Genomic DNA, 14,768 nt, shown 5'->3' with positions numbered 1-14,768 from the left:
ATAGAGGAAGAAGAGAAAGTAGAAGAGGATGAAAAGGGAGGTACTTTACAGAGATCTGAATTTAATAGAGCATTAAAGGATCTGAATGGGATAAAGGCTCCTGGGATAGATGGGTTACCTGGAGAATTACTGCACAGTGCAGGTGAGGAAGTGATAGATCAATTATATAAACTGGTGTGTAATAGTTATGAAAAAGGGGAAGTTCCATCAGACCAAAAATAGTGTTATTGTTATGATACCAAAGAAAGCAGGAGTGGATAAATGTGAAGAATACAGAACAATTAGCTCAACTGCTCATGCATCAATAATTTTAACTAAAATTCTGTACAGAAGAATGGAGAGGAGAGTGGAAGAAATGTTAGGAGAGGACCAATTTGGTTTCAGGAAAAGTATAGGGACAAAGGAAGCAATTTTAGCACTCAGATTAATAGTTGAAGGAAGATTAAAGAAAAATAAACCAACATACTTGGCATTTAGAAAAGGCATTCAATTATGTAGACTGGAATAAAATGTTCAGCATTTTAAAAAAATTAGGGTTCAAGTACAGAGATAGAACAATTGCTAAAATTTACAGGAACCAAACAGCAACATTAATAATTGAAGAACATAAGAAAGAAATCGTAATAAAAAAGGGAGTCTGACAAGAATGTTCCCTATCCCTGTTACTTTTTAATCTTTGCATAGAACTAGCAGTTAATGATGCTAAAGAACAATTTAGATCTGGAGTAACAGTACAAGGTAAAGAGATAAAGATGCTACGATTTTCTGATGATATAGTAATTCTAGCTGAGAGTAAAAAAATTTAGAAGAAACAGTGAATGGCATAGATGAAGCCCTACACAAGAACTACCGCATGAAAATAAGCAAGAACAAAACGAAAGTAATGAAATGTAGTATAAATAAAAATGATGGACCACTGAATATAAACATAGGACAGGAAAAGACTGAAAGTGGAAGAATTTTGTTATTTGGGAAGTAGAATTACTAAAGATGGTTGAAGCAGGAACAATATAAAATTCCGAATAGCACAGGTGAAATGAGCTTTCAGTAACAAATATGATTTGCTTAAATCAAAAATTAATTTAAACATCAGGAATAAATACATTTAATTTGTAATTAAAAATACTACATATTTAATTTGTAATTAAATACTTTTATTTTGTAATTTAAACATCAGGATGGTTATTTATTTTAATGAATGTTGTATACTTTCATCACTGACTAAAGAAATATCTATTTTGTCATTGATTCTCAAAAATTTTTGCCCACCGCCCTAAATGAGAATCAAAAATTTTCTAGGGCCCGTAAAATTTTTAAACTTACCTTCTGTTAAAAAACAATAATAATTGCAATTGCTGTTTTTAAGAAGCGCTCTTAAAAACAGCAATTGCAATTATTGTTTTTAAATGTGGCATATCCTATTTCTGAGTTGAAACTTACATTTGAAATGAGAGCAGTTTTTCACTGGGTTTTTTTTAATTTGATGATTTTTGAAATCTGAAATATACTGTCAAAAAGTAGAGTAATTCAAGCTTTAATTTTTTTATTCGCCTCTCTTGGTTGTAAAGTTAAAGTAGTTTGAATACAATAATTTTTTATCATAAAATATAAGTGTTCTTTAATTTTTTGTACTAGTATATTAGTAGGTATTTAATTTTTGTTTGAAATATCAGGAAAACATAATTTTTGCCTTTTTTTTTATCAGCCATCACCTTCCAAGACCACCTACCCAATTTTCTGTGGGCCTTCTACTGCTCCTCCTGAAGGCCTCCAGCACCCACATGGCATTATCGCCCACTTTGAGAACAAATGTATTCAGTTTACAGTTGGATTGAATATATTACTGTAAATTATATGTTATTTTCTTATTTTTTATTAGGATAATGGAGATGACTTTAAAGTAGAATTATAGATATACTTTAAAAAAAATTATTTTGGTAATTGTGTTTGATTTTTATAATAATATTAATATATTGCTTTCTATATTAAATTTTGTCTAGAAGTGTCATTTTTTCCAGAATACAAAACAGTTGCAATGAGTGTTGTAGCTTACAATAATATTATACGAGGCCCTCTTAGTTCTTACCTTAGTCTTTCCAGTCAGATTGGAGGTGTTGTTGAATTACATGCAAAACTTGTTGGAGAGGCATTCCAGTAAGTATCACTATTTCCTTTTGTTTACTTAATATTTGTGTGTTAATATTTATGTAACCTTGTATTTTAAGAAAGTTTATGTGCATAATTCAGTAGTGTCTATAATATTATTTTTATTTATAAATTGAAATTACAGTTTGATTTTATTTAAATAATATACTATTCAATATTCTATACATTTATTAAAAAAATTACTTTCTGGTTCAGGGGAAATAAATAACAAACTCTTTATAAAGAGTGGAATTATAATTTGTCTATAACTATGATGATTTTACAACTTGCTTGCTAATTTTAAAAACATCTGATTCGTGTTATATATTTGCCTCTCAAACCACTTCGGTGTGCACTTTAAATCCTATCAGGTCATGGATCAGGATAAGTTAGCCAACCAAGTCTAGTTTTGTTATTATAATTGTGTTTATTTTAATGATATTTTGTGTTTAGAATAACTTCTTTGTTATAGATTAACAGGCCTCAAAATTGACATTGAGATAAATGATTTTACAATTTGTAAATTTGATGGAACTGGCCTCAGTAATACTTGTTAATTTTGGTGAGGCCCGTTTGTTAAAGATAATATATTAACTTGGGGTTTTAATTTTTACTTTATCTTCAGATCTAACTTATTTAGTTTTTTATTGTATTTTGTATCAAAACAAACTCCTTCGTATAAGTTTTCTAAAGTCCTTTTGGTTCTAGTATTATAGTCGCTGTAAAAATTCAATCGAAGCTGGATTATAATTGCTGTATTCTAATTGACAATAAACCCAAATTTTCCCAAAACATTTGATGAGAAACAAGTAAATTTTGATCTAAAGTGTTTTCAATTGACTTTATAAAAAAATTTTGTTTAAATTAGGATAGTTAAAAAGTTGCTTTTTTCAAATTTTTATTTAAAATAATTCTGTTGTATCAATACTTCAGTCATGTCACTTAAACACAAATTACATTCTAAAAGCACTCATTATCATTTATGCTGATTTACTAATTTTAAAACAGCTGAATAGAAGATTTTCTATTCAGCTAAAGTCACTACTTTTCTTGCTTATATCTAAATATTGTACAATATTCACTGCTTAGTCAGGTGTACATAATAACAGTTTTTAAATATTTAAAAAATTATAATATTAACTTTCAAAGTTACATGGAAGTAGTCTTTCAGAATATGTTTACTAAGCCAATATGCATTACTCTCTCTCTCTCTCTCTCTCTCTCTCTCTCTCTCTCTCTCCTTTTTCTGTTTAGCCTTTGGAACCACTGTAAGGTATTACTTCAGAGGATGAATGAGAATAATTATGTATGAATGTAAATGAAGTGTAGTCTTGTTCAGTCCCAGGTTGACCATTCCTGAGAAGTGTGGTTAATTGAAACCCAACCATCAAAGACCACCAGTATCCACGATGTAGTATTCAAATCTGTATAAAAGTAACTAATTGCCTTTACTAGGATTTGAACCTTAAAGCTCTCAACTTTGAAATAGGATAATTTGCAATAACGAGTTGACCATTAGACCAGCCCGGTGGGCTATTTATATGCATTACTATTGGCATTGCAATTAATAGTGCCTTGAATTGATTAGGAGACACCCTTTTAATAAATTATTAGGTAACATACATGATTTGTGCTGTATTCTGTTGTATATAATAGTACTTGTTTGTGTAGTCTATAATTGTGGGAGTGTGTGTCCAGTTTGTTTAATTTGTATTTACAGTCACAAGACTAATCTTTTTACATTAACTAACAGCTGTACAATATTGTCTGTATTTTCAGAAAATAATGTTATATCACTTTCAAAATTAAAAAAATATACATGAGATTACCCACTGACACATTGACAAGTACAGCAACCCATGAATGTACAATAGTTGATTGTACTAAATAGTAGTCATGTAAATCACATATCACAATATAAATTGTACATTGTTGGAGGGTTAATTCTCATGGTATGATATTACTGATTTAATCTACAATAAAATCGAACCTTTGTTTTTATTTCCTTTTTCTGTTTTTTCTTTATTTTTTATGCATTTTAAGAAAATGCTAAGCTTGATATTATTATTAAATATTTGTTATAACTACATGTATTACATATAAGATAAATCTTTTGCATCTCCTTCAGAAAGTCAAAACAAGAAGATAGAAAGGTCGTCTGCGGATTACTGTTAGGGAACCATAAATATTAATTATGTATCCCAATATAGACTTAATTTAAATTATAAACATGATCAACATATGACCGTTGATCTGTGGGATTATATTTTTGAATGAGTTATCTCTGCTATTAAAAAACAAAACTGAACAATAATATTAAATAATCTCTATATTGTTATCTATTATTCAGAATATAAAACATTTACTTATAAGGCAAATTGGATGCACATTCCAATAATCTGCAGATGCAAAGGACACATACAAGTGATATGCACAACAAGATAATAAACCATTTTTGAATAATATAAAGTTTACAAACTCACTAGAAATATAATTTAATATTAGAACACATATTAAAGAATTTTTCATAACCATCTGATGAATAGCAATGTCATCAGTAATTACAATGACAAATGTCTGTAAAAAGACTAGAAGAATAACAGCCACGTAATTTTGAAAGTGACTGAGTTGTTAAATGTTTATCAAATATGATTGAGTTCTTGAATCATATCAAGTTACATGAAATTATGTTTTGCCAAAATACATTATCAGCTATTTTAATTATTATAAAATTCTTGGCTGTTTCATTTTTCTCCCAGAATTTCATTAAACCTTCACTAATCTGAATTGATAATTTTAACAATTTTTTGAAAAAATATTATACAATAATAAATTTTGGATGCTCTGTTCTTATTCTAATAGAAGAGCCACCAATATGTTCAAAGACAAGTCTCTATTGAAAAAAATCCTCTTAAAATAAAATAAACATTCAGATGATAATAGGTGTTAATGTTCAAAGCAAAGTATTTTGGAGCTCCATATTGCTGAAACGTAATGATGTCAGCAATTCCTTTTGCTGTTAAAATTTTGGAAGCAACCTCTAGTCGATCATTCTTAGATAACTCTGTTGATTAACTGCGCCATCAAAAAAATAAGGACTAAGGAGATATTCAGCTGTCATCCCAGCCCAAATCATTACATGAGGCAGATGATGTTTGATTTCCTCAAAAAAGTGAGGATTGTCTTTCACCCAGAAAAAACATTTTGGTTATGAGATAAATCGCACACTCATCTGAGATTTTTCATCTGAGAACATGACATTCTTTTTAATGTTTGCTTTCAGAAAGCGTTCAAACAATAACTGACATGTATAAATACATTGATCAAGGTATTGTTACTCAACTCATTAACTGTGGCTGGACAAAAACATTTAACTTTCAAGTCCTGCATATTTTTTACATTGTCAATCGTGAAATGCCTAACTCTCCAGAACGTTTGCGCACTGATTTCATTGTTGATCTTTGAATCTGTGCCTCCACAGCAGTACACATCTCAGATTGAGTGCTTGGGCTCCTATTGTGTGACGCATCAACAACACTTCCCATTGTAGAAGCCTTCTTCTCCCTTGTCAGTAACATTTGCCATGATGGTGACAAACTACCAAAGCTCACAAAGAAGTCATCATAATGTTCTCCAATGCTTTACCAGTGTGTGGACACTCATGGACTCATAAACAAGCTAACAAACACTTTTTGACAGTGAATGCATTTATATCCGCCATTGTTTCGCACTCCACTACAACTAAGATCATCCCACCACAAATGAACACACCGGACGATCCTCATCACAGCTTATCTTTCCCACCTTTTCTGCAGCAGTGAGGATATCAGTGGTGAAAATTGGCAGCAGTAGAGCTCGATTAAGTTGGATTTATTACACTGTAAAGATACTTCCCGCCCACCCCAAATTAAATTATTTATTTAATTAATAAGTATTTAAACATTTATAACTTACATGATTTATATAATGGATAAATTATGCATATCAAAATTAATATTATTTGTCATTATCATAATGAAATTAATCATGACTTTCTTGACTTTTTACAGAACACAATTACAGTATATTCAGTTAGCTGCTAGTAGAGCAGCTCCTTCTTTTGAATCAGAAAAGATGCAGTTACTTCAGTCAACATCACAGAAGATTCAAGCCATACAAGATCTTAGAGAAAAAAAACAAGCTTCACTTCATTTTAACCACCTTCGTGCAATTAGTGAAAGTATACCTGCTCTTGATTGGGTGACTATGGTCTGTCCATTCTTAAAAATTTATTTCTTAGATGAAATTTAATAACTTACATTATATGCTTTTTACTAGTGTATATATTTTTTATAATTATTGTGTATGTGTATGTTTAGATTGTTGTTAAGTAATAAAAATATGAGGAATATCTTTTGTGGAAAAAGAGTGTAAGTCAGCATTTTTATGTGTGAACCTCTTTTAAATGAAGTATTAAGAATAATCAGTACCATCAAATTTTGATTTAATTATTATTTACTTTTAGACTTCATGTAGAATGAGAAAATGAAAGAATATCTACCTACAATCATATTTAATATGCTTGTAGAGGTAGAGATATAATATGATTGTAGTATCATAGATGAAGAGATGAACTTCTCCAGCTATGATACTTTCTTCCCATTGCAGTTATTTTAAATTTAAGTTATTGAGTTTTAAACTTAAATTCCTGCAGAATATTGAGATTTCTCACTTGAGAAAAATATATGTTTATCAAGAACTACTAAAAGCTAAGAAAGTAAACAATTTTATTAATTAAATTTTTTGATTACTGTATAATTTATTAAAAAAAATTATTTAATTTAAAAAATAGTAAAATTAAACCTCTTATTATATTAGCTACCATAGAACTGTCATTTTGAATATTCCTCATTCCCCTTGTATTTTGAATACTGGGTGTATTAAGCTATCAGAGGTGTTTTTTTAGAATCTTATTTTTACTCGAGTACTTCATCAAGCTGCAAGTATTAAGTAGTAAATTTCTCAAAAAAATAATATACTACCAAATCTCCAAGGACAAAAATTGTTTTTGGCAAAAAATGTTTATAACTTTTTTTATTAATATCTATATATTAAAGGTATTGTCAACCCTACCTTATATCCGTACAGCATTTTTAGCTGTTATTACATTACTTTGTTTTTATTATTTATATTTGACAGTTACTTCTCTGAAAATAACAAAAACATTATATCTAATTTTTTAACCATTTTGAAAAACGTTGGCCTAATTTCAAAATTATTCAACTTTTTTTTTTTTTGGCTTCAGTCATTTGACTGGTTTGATGCAGCTCTCCAAGATTCCCTATCTAGTGCTAGTCGTTTCATTTCAGTATACCCTCTACATCCTACATCCCTAACAATTTGTTTTACATATTCCAAACATGGCCTGCCTACACAAATCCTTCTACCTGTCCTTCCAATATTAAAGCGACTATTGCAGGATGCCTTAGTATGTGGCCTATAAATCTGTCTCTTTTTTTAACTATATTTTTCCAAATGCTTCTTTCTTCATCTATTTGCCGCAATACCTCTTCATTTGTCACTTTATCCACCCATCTGATTTTTAACATACTCCTACAGCATCACATTTCAAAAGCTTCTAATCTTCTGTTCTCAGGTACTACGCTCCAAAAATATACTTTCAAAAATTTTTCCTTATGTTAAAATTAATTTTTGATATAAGCAAATTATATTTCTAACTGAAGGCTTGTTTTTTCTGTCCTATTTGGCATTTTATATCACTCCTGCTTCATCCATCATTAGTAATTCTACTTCCCAAGTAACAAAATTCTTCTACCTCCATAACCTTTTTTCTTCCTATTTTTACATTCAGTGGTCCATCTACATTTCTACTACATTTCACTACTTTTGTTGTCTACATCTGATTTTTAACATTCTCCTATAGCACCACATTTCAAAAGCTTCTAATCTTTTCTTCTCAGATACTCCGATTGTCCAAGTTTCACTTCCATATAAAGGGACACTCCAAACATATACTTTCAAAAATCTTTTCCTGACATTTAAATTAATTTTTGATGTAAACAAATTATATTTCTTACTGAAGGCTCGTTTCGCTTGTGCTATTCGGCATTTTATATCGCTCCTGCTTCGTCCATGTTTAGTAATTCTACTTCCCAAATAACAAAATTCTTCTACCTCCATAATCTTTTCTCCTCCTATTTTCACATTCAGTGGTCCAAGTTTGTTATTTCTACTGCATTTCATTACTTTTGTTTTGTTCTTGATTATTTTCATGCGATAGTTCTTGCGTAGGACTTCATCTATGCCGTTCATTGTTTCTTCTAAATCCTATTTATTCTCGGCTAGAATTACTATATCATCAGCAAATTGTAGCATCTTTATCTTTTCACCTTGTACTGTTACTCCTAATCTAAATTGTTCTTTAACATCATTAACTGCTAGTTCCATGTAAAGATTAAAAAGTAACGGAGATAGGGAACATCCTTGTCGGACTCCCTTTCTTATTACGGCTTTCTTTCTTATATTCTTCAATTATTACTATTGCTGTTTGGTTCCTGTACATGTTAGCAATTGTTCTTCTATCTCTGTATTTGAAACCTAATTCTTTTTAAAATGCTGAACATTTTATTCCAGTCTACGTTATCGAAAGCCTTTTCTAGGTCTATAAACGCCAAGTATGTTGGTTTGTTTTTCTTTAATCTTCCTTCTACTATTAATCTGAGGCCTAAAATTGCTTCCCTTGTCCCTATACTTTTCCTGAAACCAAATTGGTCTTCTCCTAACACTTCTTCCACTCTCCTCTCAATTCTTCTGTATAAAATTCTAGTTAAGATTTTTGATGCATGACTAGTTAAACTAATTATTCTGTATTCTTCACATTTATCTGCCCCTCCTTTCTTTGGTATCATAACTATAACACTTTTTTTGAAGTCTGATGGAAATTCCCCATTTTCATAAATATTACACACCAGTTTGTATAATCTATCAATCGCTTCCTCACCAGCACTGCGCAGTAATTCTACAGGTATTCCGTCTATTCCAGGAGCCTTTTTGCCATTTAAATCTTTTAATGCTCTCTTAAATTCAGATCTCAGTATTGTTTCTACCATTTCATCCTCCTCAACTTCCTCTTCTTCCTCTATAACACCATTTTCTAATTCATTTCCTCCGTATAACTCTTCAATATATTCCACCCATCTATCAACTTTACCTTTCGTATTATATATTGGTGTACCATCTTTGTTTAACACATTATTAGATTTTAATTTATGTACCCCAAAATTTTCCTTAACTTTCCTGTATGCTCCGTCTATTTTACCAATGTTCATTTCTCTTTCCACTTCTGAACAGTTTTCTTTAATCCACTCTTCTTGCACCAGTTTGCACTTCCTGTTTATAGCATTTCTTAATTTCCGATAGTTCCTTTTACTTTCTTCATCACTAGCATTCTTATATTTTCTACGTTCATCCATCAGCTGCAATATATCGTCTGAAACCCAAGGTTTTCTACCGGTTCTCTTTATTCCGCCTAAGTTTGCTTCTGCTGATTTAAGAATTTCCTTTTTAACATTCTCCCATTCTTCTTCTATATTTTCTACCTTATCTTTTTTACTCAGACCTCTTGCGATGTCCTCCTCAAAAATCTTCTTTACCTCCTCTTCCTCAAGCTTCTCTAAATTCCACCGATTCATCTGACACCTTTTCTTCAGGTTTTTAAACCCCAATCTACATTTCATTATCACCAAATTATGGTCGCTATCAATGTCTGCTCCAGGGTAAGTTTTGCAGTCAACGAGTTGATTTCTAAATCTTTGCTTAACCATGATATAATCTATCTGATACCTTCCAGTATCGCCTGGCTTTTTCCAAGTGTATATTCTTCTACTGTGATTTTTAAATTGGGTGTTGGCAATTACTAAATTATACTTCGTGCAAAACTCTATAAGTCGGTCCCCTCTTTCATTCCTTTTGCCCAGCCCGTATTCACCCACTATATTTCCTTCCTTGCCTTTTCCAATGCTTGCATTCCAATCTCCATCTATTATTAAATTTTCATCTCCTTTTACGTGTTTAATTGCTTCATCAATCTCTTCGTATACACACTCTACCTCATCATCATCATGGGCACTTGTAGGCATATAGACGTTAACAATCATTGTCGGTTTAGGTTTTGATTTTATCCTTATTACAATGATTCTATCGCTATGCGTTTTGAAATACTGTACTCTCTTCCCTATCTTCTTGTTCATTATGAAACCTACTCCTGCCTGCCCATTATTTGAAGCTGAGTTAATTATTCTAAAATCACCTGACCAAAAGTCGCCTTCCTCTTCCCACCTCACCTCACTAATTCCTACTACATCCACATTTATCCTATCCATTTCTCTTTTTAAATTTTCTAGCCTACCAACCTTTTTTAAACTTCTAACATTCCACGCTCCGACTCGTAGAATGTTTTTTTTTTAATTTTCTGGTGACCCCTTCCTTAGTAGTCCCCACCCGGAGATCCGAACGAGGGACTAGTTTACCTCCGGAATATTTTACCTAGGAAGGCGCCTCCATCATTGCTATATGAAAATGCAGAGAGCCACATTTTCTTGGAAAAAAAGCAGCTGTAGTTTTCCATTGCTTTCAGCTGCGCAGTACTCAGAGGACTGAGTGATGTTGATATGGTCGTTTAAATCATTCTGACTCACGCCCCTAACAACTACTGAAAGAGCTGCTGCCCTCTTTTAGGAATCATTCCTTAGTCTGGCTCTCAACAGATACCTCTCCGATATGGTTGCACCTTCGGTCCAGCTACTCTGTATCCTGAGCACTCAAGCCCCCTCACCAACGGCAAGGTCTCATGATTCATAGAGGAGGCTAAGGAGGTTAAAAATTAATGTTCACAAAATGTTGACATTTTCTTACATATATACCTTTATAAAATGTCAGATACATTGCATATTATCCGTATATTACTCATTTTAAAGTAAAAATAATTCACCCTAAAAGCATACTTGGAAATCTTTATTTAATTAGTTCTGAAATTTATAATAGGTATTTTAACTTTTATTAGTTTTTGCTTGTTTTCAGTGGAATTAAAAATATCTACCATTAGTGGAGTGCCGTAAGATGTAAAAAGTGAAAAATCTTGTCCTCAGATATTCTGAATGGATTCTAAAAAAAAAATATGTTGAATATGTTCCTAAGACCCATTACAAAAAGGTTTACCTAGTAAAAATTTGTGCTTTTCAGTTTATAATAAAAATTCCTTTTTTTTATATTCAGTGGTCCATCTACATTATTTCTACTACATTTCGTTACCTTCGTTTTGTTCTTGTTTATTTTCATGCGATAGTTCATGCGTAGGACCTTTATCCATGCCGTTTCTTCTAAATTTTTTTTTTACTCTTAGCTAGAATTACCATATCATCAGCAAATCGTAGCATCTTTATCTCTTCACCTTGTACTGTTACTCCAGATCTAAATTGTTCTTTAGCATCATTAACTGCTAGTTCTTTGTAATGATAATCCCCATTTAAAAAAAAATGAAATGGGAATAGGGAACATTTTTGTCAGTTTCCTTTTTTTATTACAGCTTCTTTCTTATGTTTTTCAATTATTATTGTTGCTGTTTGGTTCTTGTAAATGTTAGCAACTGTTCTATCTCTGTACTTGAACCCTAATTTTTTTAAAATGTTGTACATTTTATTTCAGTCTACATTATCAAATGCCTTTTGTAGGTCTATAAATGGCAAGTATGTTGGTTTGTTTTTCTTTAATCTTCCATCTACTATTAATCTGAGCACTAAAGTTGCTTCACTTGTCTCTATACTTTTCCTGAAACCAAATTGTTCTTTTCCTAATACTTCTTCCACTCTCATCTCAGTTCATCTGTACAGAATTTTAGTTAAGATTTTTGATACATGACTAGTTAAGCTAATTGTTCTGTATTCTCACATTTATCTGCTCCTGCTTTTTTTGGTATCATGACTATAATGCTCTTTTTGAAGTCTGATGAAACTTCCCCTTTTTCATAAATATTACACACTAATTTGTACAATATATCTATCGCTTGCTCATCTGCACTGCACAGTAATTCTGCAGGTATTCCATCTATTCTAGGAGCCTTTCCGCCATTCAGATCTTTTAATGCACTCTTAAATGCAGATCTCAGTATTGTTTCTCCTGTTTCACCCTCTTCGACTACCTCTTCTTCTTCTATAACACCATCTTCAAATTCATTTCCTCCATATAACTCTTCACTATATTCCACCCACCTATTGACCTTTCCTTTCGTGTTATAAATCGGTGTACCATCTTTTTTAAACACATTATTACATTTTAATTTATGTACCATAAAAAAAATTTTCCTTAACTTTTCTGTGTGCTTCATCTATTTTACCAATGATCATTTCTCTTTCCAGTTCTGAACACTTCTTTAATCTACTTGCTTTTGCTAGTTTGCAGATCCTGTTTATAGTGCTTCTTATTTTTTTATAGTTCCTTTTACTTTCTTCATCATTAGCATTCTTATATTTTCTATGTTTATCCATCAGCTACAATATGTTCCCTGTTATCTAAAGTTTTCTATCAATTCTCTTTCTTCCGCTTAAGTTTGCTTTTGCTGATTTAAGAATTTCCTTTTTAACATTCTCCCATTCTCCTACATTTTCTACCTTATATTTTTTACTCAGATCTCCTGCAATGCCCTCCTCAAAATACCTCCTCTTTCTCAAGCTTTTCTAAATTCCGCCAATTCATCTGACACCTTTTCTTCAGGTTTTTAAACCCCAATCAGCATTTCATTATCACTAAATTATGGTTGCTATCAATGTCTACTCCAGTGTAAGCTTTGCAGTCGACAAGTTGATTTATAAATCTTTGCATAACCATGGTATAATCTATCTGCAGTATCACCTGGCTTTTTCCATGTGTATATTCTTCTATTATGATTCTCAAACTGGATGTTGGCAATTACTAAATTATACTTTGTGCAAAACTCTATAAGTCGGTCCCCTCTTTCATTCCTTTTGCCCAGCCCATATTCACCCACAGTATGTCCTTCCTTATCTTTTCCAATGCTTGCATTCCAATCTCCAACTGTTATTAAATTTTCATCCCCTTTTATGCGTATTCTTTGTCAATTTCTTTGTATACACACTACCCCACCATCATCATCATCATCATCATCATGGGCACTTGTAGGCATATAGATGTTAACAATCATTGTCGGCTTAGGTTTTGATTTAATCCTTATTACAATGATTCTATTTCTATGCATTTTGAAATACTCTGCTCTCTTTCCTATCTTCTTGTTCATTACAAAACCTACTCCTGCCTGCCCTTTATTTGAAGCTGAGTTAATTATTTTAAAATCACCTGATCAAAGGTCTTTTCCTCTTCCCAGCAAACCTCGCTAATCCTTACTATTTACATTTAATCTATCCATTTCCCTCTTTAAATTTTCTAACCTACCAACCTTTTTTAAATTTCTAACATTCCACGTTCCGACTTGTAGAATGTTATTTTTGAATTTTCTGGAGACCCCCCCTCCTTAATAGGCTTTAAGGCATCATTTTTTCGTATTCATCCCCATGTTTGGTAAAATGTCATTTCCTAATTGAACTTGAAGATGTACTGTTTTTAAATGCTCAAAAGCTGCATTAGATTTAGGAGTTAAAGATGATAACTGAACACTACTTTTTTTAGTAGTTGCTTTGGTAAATGTACTGTATCATAACATATCTAAATTTTTAATTTTTTTGGTGCATTTTATAATGCAAGTATACTCGTACATGTAATTCCAGCTTGATGGATAGAACTAAAACTTGAAATTTTATTTTGGAAAATTTTACGGCATCATGTAAATCCTATCTATTTTCAAATGATTGGCAAATTTATTTTTACCTCTGTTGAAAAAAGAAGTTGTATTGCAGCTAGTCAGTGCATGTAAAAAAAAAAGTGTTATCTTCATGTAGGCAGTGTCTTTTCTGAAGATTTTGATGAAAACACTTGCTCACTGATTTTTCCCTTTAGTGGTTTTGAACAATAAATTTTGCAATTTTTAGGATTTCGAGCAGTAAGTAAAACCAGAACATCAATATCTTCAGAAACCACATTTTGTGATTCTAGATTAATTGTTGTTTCTACTATTAATAAATCAGCTTCAGCTTCTGCTTGGCATGATAAAATGTTATTTTCAGAGAATTTCTTTTATATCAGATCAATTAATCTTGTTGTTATTGGCGAGGAACTTATCTTGAGTAATTTTTAAGTGCATGACTTCATCAAAAATAATGTCAGCTGATGCATTTTTCATAAAGGGCCGATTTTGTACACTGTTTTTTATAACCATCAGACACTACATAAACATTTTGACCATAGATATTTTTTATATGCCTAACATAATGATCACATATGCTTCAAAATGTTTCTTTCATTTGCCATTTACAAAGATACAGCAGGATTCTTCCATCAGTAACATAACTGAAGTTATGTGTATGTCATTAACATATACTGATAATTCCGGAAATAATTCATAAAACATTGATTTCCAAGTTTTTCACATTTCACCATCGTCGAAGAGAGCAACTGGATAAGGCACTAGTTCAAAAGACTTATAATTTTGAAATTCG

At 31.4% G+C, this 14,768-nt stretch overlaps 1 protein-coding gene across 2 annotated transcripts in view; it reads left to right on the top strand.

The window, feature by feature from the left end:
- Window positions 1-14,768, top strand: part of LOC142333070 (adenylyl cyclase-associated protein 1-like) — a 160,148-nt gene that overhangs the window by 101,373 nt on the left and 44,007 nt on the right. For both annotated transcript variants that reach the window (XM_075379898.1, XM_075379902.1), the window contains 2 exons: window positions 2,019-2,154; window positions 6,195-6,393. In XM_075379898.1, coding sequence (XP_075236013.1) covers window positions 2,019-2,154; window positions 6,195-6,393 — 335 coding nt within the window. The remainder of the gene's footprint in view (window positions 1-2,018; window positions 2,155-6,194; window positions 6,394-14,768) is intronic.

This window comes from Lycorma delicatula, chromosome 1 (assembly GCF_047948215.1).
Source record: "Lycorma delicatula isolate Av1 chromosome 1, ASM4794821v1, whole genome shotgun sequence".
Taxonomy (NCBI): Eukaryota; Metazoa; Arthropoda; class Insecta; order Hemiptera; family Fulgoridae; genus Lycorma; species Lycorma delicatula.
The sequence above is the reverse complement of the archived record's forward strand: the minus strand, read 5'-3'. Positions and strand labels throughout refer to the sequence as shown.